At 42.7% G+C, this 7,856-nt stretch overlaps 1 protein-coding gene across 1 annotated transcript in view; it reads right to left on the bottom strand.

Annotated features, from left to right (window-relative positions):
* GRIN3A (glutamate ionotropic receptor NMDA type subunit 3A) overlaps positions 1 to 7,427 on the bottom strand; it is a 120,871-nt gene extending 113,444 nt beyond the window's left edge. The window contains exon 1 of the mRNA XM_088129878.1: positions 6,711 to 7,427. Within this exon, the coding sequence (XP_087986004.1) occupies positions 6,711 to 7,427 (717 nt within the window). The remainder of the gene's footprint in view (positions 1 to 6,710) is intronic.
* Positions 7,428 to 7,856: the final 429 nt, after the last annotated feature.

A 7,856-nucleotide genomic window follows, 5' to 3' on the forward strand; every position in this document is an offset into this window, starting at 1 on the left:
AGCTATCCTGTATAATAACAATCCCAGGATAGTTTCATAGCAGGTCTACATTGAAAAGCACCTTGAAGGCTAAAGTTAAGTGCTGTTAAGGCCACAAAGAACTGGAGTGAATCCAGGTAGAAAAGACTTGGCTAAAAGAGCAATTGGCCCAAATGGAAGGTAGCTGCTTATAGATGGAAGATGTTCCTTCCTTCTTTGATTTTGGCCTTGCTCAGCAGTTTGGTTTCTATCCTCAGTTCCCATTATTGCTTAACCTATTTGTGCCAGAAGGTGCCTATGTCTTCCCAGTTTCTACTTTTGAATCATTAACAAGCAAGTTGATTATTTTATCTCCGCTGAACCACAGAAACTATGCTTTGGAGACTAACTTCTTCAGGGTCCAAGGATTCTAATGATACATTTTCAGCCCCTTGCTCCATTGCCATAGAGGTTAGGACAGAAAGTATGCCAAATATTCAATAACCCATTTCTGTAAATAGCCTATAGAGAGCTCCACAGAATGAAGAGACATAAAAACAAACAGTAACCTCATTAAACTGCTTTGTAGGCAAGTTCAGTGCACATCAAGCTGTACTTTATCAGTATCTGTGCTCATTCTTCTAGATTACCGATGTACTACTAGCACATGTAGAATTACATGCATAGGCTAATAGATTTCATTATTAAATATGACCAGGCTAATTTTGCAGTTTATAGTAATTCCAAGTAATACCACTGGCTCTACTCCTGAGGTATTAAGTTGCTTCATAGTCCTGGAGGATGAGTGCTTTTACAAAGCCATCAAAGGATGCTGACCATTCTGGACAAAAGCCAGTATGCTAGGAAATCATGCTTTGGAGATAAAAGATTAACAAAGCAGGGTTTAAAAAAAATGGTTGTCACCAAGTAGGAAGAAAGACACATTGTGAAGTTTTGAAACAGAATGTGCTATAGTGGAAATGTGGCCCCGTTGTCAAGGCTAAGGTACATAGTGTGGGATAAAGTGGGGATTTATACATAATTACTAATTGTATTATAAATTAAAAAATAATGAGGACCTGATGATTGAAGAACAGGATACTAATCCATCCATCTCAAATGTAGAAATACATGTATGTAGGTACATACTTCCAGTGGCATGGTTGTCATTGGGAAGAAGTTCAGCTACTTGCTAACAAACAATGTTGGTGGGAAATTTGTGGTCATCCACTTCCAATTTCCTTTCTCACAATCTTGTTGATGGAGCTACCTGCAGTTCAACAATCTTTGGAAGGCTACTAGCTTCCGAATCCTGTGTCATTACCCCCCTTGATAAATCCTTATCAGACTAAGAGGAGGAAGAAGGGCTGACTGACAGACCTATGGAGTCAGAAGAGGCCTTTCTCCTCAGATCTCAGAACTAGCCAGGAATATGTACCCCAGCACCAGTTCTTGAAGATAACACAAACTTATAGTCTGTATGAATAGAAGCACTGTTGCTGCTTCAAGCCTGGAAGTGTAAAATCTTCTGCTATTTATGCATAAACAATTTTGGGCAAAAGGCAGTCAAATGTTGGATAGAATGCTAGCTGTAACCTTCCCTTGTTTTCCAAAAGGGTCATGTATCCAGAGTTTGCCCAAACTTTCTTACTTGGCCTTTGTGACTTCAGATTGCTGCTTGAATATTCCTACCCAGGAATGTTCTTCTTGTACTGCCTGTATTATTTCTGAGTCATGGACTGGAGGTTGGCTTTCTTGATGCTTTTCCACTGCTTTGAGCACCCCTTGTAGCCCTAATCTTGTCTTGTGGGCTATGTTCCTTGATTAGAACTCCTTCATATAAAGAGATACTCTTGTGGGACAGACACAGTGTCCAAGAACATAGTTTACTAATGCAGGCTGCTGTTTCTATGGGTGGTTTGAAATATAAGCACCTCATATAAACCAAAGGACATAGCTGGATGCTTGCAAGACTGGCTACTTTCCAGCAGCAACTACACTGGAGAACCAGTGTGGTGTCAAGGCAAAGGTACTAGACTAGGGCCATGGAGACCCAGGTTCAAGTCTACCTTCATCCATGGAAGCTCACTGGATGACTTTGGAGGGTGGAATGCTATGGGCACTGCCTTGAGCTCCTAGAGGAAAAACAGGATATAAATCTAGCAATAAATACATGAATCCAATTGTATAAATTCAGCTTGTCTACAAAATAAATAAAATTGAGTTGACAGGATCCTCAACTGTTCTGATTTAAAAGTGCCCTTCACACACTTTTAAAACCCCTGTCCACTTAAAAATCATTCTGCAATTTAGTAAACTTCCACATCAGAGCAAGAAAGAAGTAGCAGTCTGTGAAATTCATGTGAGGAGCATTAAAAGAAGTATCTCTTTCCAATGCAACTGAAAGTGTGATACTCCTGAAATCTGTACTTTTGATGCATATTGAAAATGGCAATTTTGGTTGAAAAGGAGATAAATTCTTTCTTGAGTCAAACTTGATTCCTGTGACTGCGTGAACATGTCCATGCTGGTTTCTTGGCAACACTCCAGAGTGGATTTGCCATTGCCTTCTGGTAGGGTGCTTTTTCGTTTCCCAATCTAGTCTACAGCCCTGGGATTTCCTGATGTTGTCCTGTCAAAGTACAGTTGAAATCCTGCTTGACTTTTTCAAAATCAGCCTGAGTCAGCAAAGTGCTGCTGCCTGTTTATAATCTAAAATTGTACATGTCTCTTTTACATAAAGACTGGAATTTACACATATATATATAGAGGGAGGGAGGGAAGGAGGGAGGGAGAACGAATGAGCCAGTGTAGTATAGTAGTTGAGGGGCTGGATTAAGACTGGGGGGACCCAGGTCCTACTCTTTTCTTAGACATGGAAGCTGGCTGGATGAGTTTGGATCAGTCACTCTCTTTCAGCTCTAGACTGAAAAGTTGAAAAACATCTACCCACCAATCCACACTGGAGCAGTAGGGTAGATTACAGTCCATAACCTTCAACAAAGTGGCCTTCATCCAGCAATGAACTGAATCGGCCTGATAACAATAATCACACACACACACACCACACACATATACAAACTCTGGGTAGGAGTAGATTTTTTTTTATCAAGGCTGTAGCATGCTTCTCTTCTCCAAGTATTAAACTTTTTGAAGAATTCGAGGATTCTAATGCTTGGCCATCTAACTGTTTACAGAAGAAGCCAGTGCCATGAATTGATGCACGTATACATACATACACACCTCTTCCAGGCATTGTGTCATAAATACAATGGGTTTGCTGAATTTAAGAGGCAAAGCTGATTCAAGAATAATTAGCTAAGCATCTTAATCATTTATTATTATTTATTTGATTTTGATCTTGCCTTTCTGCCCAGAGGGCAGCTTGTGGTCCAACATAACTGGAGAACAGGGAAAGTTAATTTACTCAGGAAATTATTTAAGTCACTGGCCAGTCTTGGTCAAAGGATGTCTCCTTTTTGGTCCCATCAAAATTTGGGATAGTTCTTCAGATCAGTTGCAAATAGTTATTAATGAGCACATTTACAACTGACCAAGCTGAATAGAGCCCATCAATAGTAAGTTTGGTGTAGTGGTGAAGGTGCTGGCCTAGAATCCAGGAGACTGTGAGTTCGAGGCCTACTTTAGGCATGAAATTAGGCTAAGTGACTTTGGGGCAATCATTTTCTCTCAGCCTAACCCACCTCATAAGCTTGTTGTTTTGAGGAAAATAGGAGATGTATTATGTATGTTTGCTACCTTGAGATAGATAGATAGATAGATAGATAGATAGATAGATAGATAGATAGATAGATAATAGATATAGATATAGATATAGATATAGATATAGATATAGATATAGATATAGATATAGATATAGATATAGATATAGATGATCTATTATTAGATTTTTATCCCACCTTTTATATCTATATAGATACAGATAGAAAAGGTGAGATAAAAATCTAATAATATATATATATATTTTAAAATGCATTTGCTGTTGCTGCTGAATGGGCCCTGCAAATAAGAAGGATAAATTAAGGGGCATATAATAGGAGGGTGAAACATGTGAGTGGTGAGCTATATGCAGCTTCTGGATCAGAAGTAGCACAGCCATTACTGTAAATAAAGATAAAAGCCTGGTTTAGCACATTATTACTCAAACATTTTTCAAAACTGCTGAGATCTATACAGTTGTCATACTAAAGATTACATTCAGAAGAAGGTTCCTAGTTTCATTGCCATTTAACATGTTCATCAACAACTTGAATAAAGGAGCTGAGAGGCTGTCGATCATATCTGCAATCTAGAAGAGGTAGCTAATATTTTTAGAAGATAGAAACATAATTTACTTTAAATCTTACAATTGCATCCCATCTTTCCCCCTAGGGAACTCCACGATGGACACAAGGGATCTCCCTTTATTTTATCTTTGATGAATGACTCTTTGAGGCTAGATGAAGAGATAATGCCTGGTCCAAAATCACCCAGTGAGATTGTTGGCTGAGTAAGTACTTGAATCTGGGACTTTCTGATCCAAGTTCATCACTTTAACCATCACACCACGCTGCTTTGGAGTACTACGTCAACACTTAGAACATGCATCTTTAGAGTTAAATGTAAACTCCAGCATTTATTCTTAAATAGTGTGGTTTAATAAATTCAAAAGCACTGCATTTGCAAAGAAATTAGAGATGTTAGTAGAGGAGAAGCTAAATATGACTCAGTGATGAGGTGTGGAATAGCAAATAAATAAACAAATTGGTTAATACAATTTTCATTTCCACCCTGTTCTTTAGATTATGAGAAAGAGTGCTCCAAATTCTGTTTTGCTTTAATCTGGTCTCACTAGAATTTTTTGTCCAGCTCTATACAATACCCTTGAAAAGGGTTATTGACAAACTGAAATATGTTTGAAGAAAGGCTATAAAAATAATGTAAAGACCAAATTCTATTATTAGAAGGGGAAGGACTTAGATGCATTTAGCCAGGAGGAGGAGGAGGAGGAGGTGATGATGATGATGATGATACATGGAGACCATTTTTAAAATTAAGGACTGTCACATTTTCTAATGTTCTGAGGATAGGATTTGAATTAACGGATTCAAATTACATGAACACATTGATTAGGAATGAAAGTACACTGGAATGGAACATGTTGCCTTGGAAGATTTTGGTTTCTCTTGCTGTCTCTTTATGAAATGTTTAAAATTTAGAGATCTGTAATTCTGTAATATCATTATGCATGTAATTTTACAGGAACCTTACAGTACAGTTCTCTGTATTGCATGGGACTTGATTGTCCCATGCAAGTATATTTAAGATGTTATCCTTAGTACATTCTTCTCACATTCCCCCTCCCCATGCATATGTAGATTAGAGTTTGTTATATTACTTGCACCCAAATCCTATGTATCCTTACAATGGAATTAAATAAGGATTATTGAATTAAATAAGGATTATTCCAAAGTAAATATTCAGGTTTGCAATCTTAATCTTCCCAGTGCTTCAGTTCTTCACACTGGGGACGAGGGAAAGGCTTTTCAAACTTTGAACCGACTTTTTAGATGTAAGAAAATAATGCAAATTGGGCTAAAAGAAGAAGAAAAATAAAGTTTTCACAGGTTATAACAAATTGCTTACTTTTATAATATTGCCCTTGCTTAAAACCTTGGCGTCAAATCACTGATCTCTGGTGATTGGTCCTGGACCCTAAATATAAAGTGAAGGAACAGGAATGTTTCCTTTTTAACAGATATTTGAAGTTGCTCAGCTTAATGAGACTTGTGCAGTGCCTTGAATGTGCAAAAATACTATTGAAAATGTGAATTCTATTCTATTATTAACAGTGATAAATAGCCAAGCATCTCAGATATAATTTGCTTCATTTCCTGTGTGTTTTTATGTGGTTTACACACAAACCAAGGCATGTATACTTATTACACACACACACACACACACACACACACACGATCATTCTGGAATGTATCTGTCTTTCCTTTACTAGTGCATTAAATGATCTCAGACACATGAAACGAAAGAAACAGAAAGCCACCTTGAGGTGCTCAATCTGTTTTAGAATCATCCACAATATTTTCAGGACAAAACAAAAGTTAAAATAGGGTATGTGTTTAATTTATTTACATTGGGTGGCTCTCCACCTGAATTCAGAGTTATGTAGGGCTGAACACACAAACACACACACACGCACAGTCACACTCACACAGTCACACTCACACACAGGCACACACTGATCCCTATTTCTCTTCTCCCGTGGAAACAGTCTGGGCACAAATGCTGCCCTGATTTCCCGCAACTTCACCAGGCGGAGCAAAGTCTACCTTTCTATCTCAGAGGAAGGGAAACAGCCCAGGTAGGAATTCAGCACCGCAGCCAGTAGCGCAGAAGGAGCGGCGTTAACCGAAAGGACGTGTGTGCGGGACCGGTCTGGGAACGGCGGGCGCGTTTCTCTCGGGCTGCAGCACGAGAATAGGCTGCCGGGGAAGCGCTGCGCTGTCCATGGTGCTGAATCTTTAAATCAGCGTTGCAAACTAAAGGCAACTCGCCCGAACTCTTTCCAACCACAGGAACCGCCCACCTCCCGGCTTCCTTGCTGAAGATCTTAAATATTTATCGCGGTTCCGGGAGCGTTGGTCTTCTCCCGGCCGCAACTTCCCCGCGCACATTCACAGAGGCAAGACCTCAGGCCTCTCTCCCTCCTCCCTCTCTCCTCTCCCGCCGTCCCTTACCTGACTCTTTCGAGGAAACTCATTGAGTACGATGCTGATCACGGGGATGTGCAGAGCGGTGGCGACGAAGTCCATCTGTAAGATCTCGCTTCTGCTCTGCGGGAAGGCAAGAATGGCCGAGACCCCTTGCACCACCACAGTGTGGCAGATGCTCTGCAAGAAGGAGACCGGGTCGTTGCTCCAGGAGGAGGCGCTGGGCGAAGAAAAGGGGAAAAGAGGTAGATCGCCCAGGCCCGCCTCGATAGCCATCACCACCTCCAGGGAAAGGTTGTAAGGCAGAAGCCCCTTAACGCGGTTGAGGTTCTCCACCGCCAACAGGAGCGCCTCCCTGGGCATCAGAAGCGGTGGCGGCGCCTGGTCTGGACTCTCGCTGCCGATCAGGTTGTCCGTGCCCAGGTGCGCTCTCCTTCTCACACCGGTCCCCGTTTTCCACCTCTCTGGCGTCCCGGCGTCCTGCCACCCAGATTCTTCCCCGGCAGGCTGGCTTCGGAGCCGGATGTCATTGTGCGCTTTCCAACCTCCTACCCCGCCTTGGGAGGTAGCCCAAGGCTGAAGGTGCGCCGCCCCGATCCTTACCGTGTGCCCGATCCGCTTGAGGATCCGGCAGGGCTGCGGGTGGCAGGAGGAGAGGGGCACCCCGGCCAACACGAGGGCGCAGGGCGGCGGGAGCAGCAGACAGATTCTGCTCAGGAGCCACCACACGCTCAGTCTCCACATCACTGGAGAGCCAGATGCCCGGCACGTCAGGAGAAACCCCCTTTTCCCCGCTGCCTTCCCACCTCAGCCTCCTCCTCCTCCTCCTCCTCCGATGCTAGGCGCTCCTCTCCCAGCCGTTCTCCCACCGCCAGCCATACAAGTTGCGGGGCTCTTCAGGCGCCTTGGAGGCTCCCAAAGCCTACCCAGCCGACTTCCTCCCACGGGAATCCCTGCTTCAGGAAGTCCCTCAGACTTCCCCAGTGGCCGGCTCCCCAGACTGGGCTCTAGGCATTAAGAGCCATTCCATTCTACCCCGGGAGGGTCGTCGCAACCCTTCGGGGCGATCTGCCGGATCACCATGGCTGGAATCCGCTAGAAGAACCGACCCGGAGATCCAGATTTCCAGACGCGTCTGAGGACAGCAAGAGGCAAGCTCCCACCCTCCAGAGA

The sequence above is a fragment of the Python bivittatus genome, unplaced genomic scaffold (genome assembly GCF_059951505.1).
Source record: "Python bivittatus isolate LINGU-HERP-01145 unplaced genomic scaffold, Pbiv_v1 ctg000850_np1212, whole genome shotgun sequence".
In the NCBI taxonomy this organism is placed as follows: Eukaryota; Metazoa; Chordata; class Lepidosauria; order Squamata; family Pythonidae; genus Python; species Python bivittatus.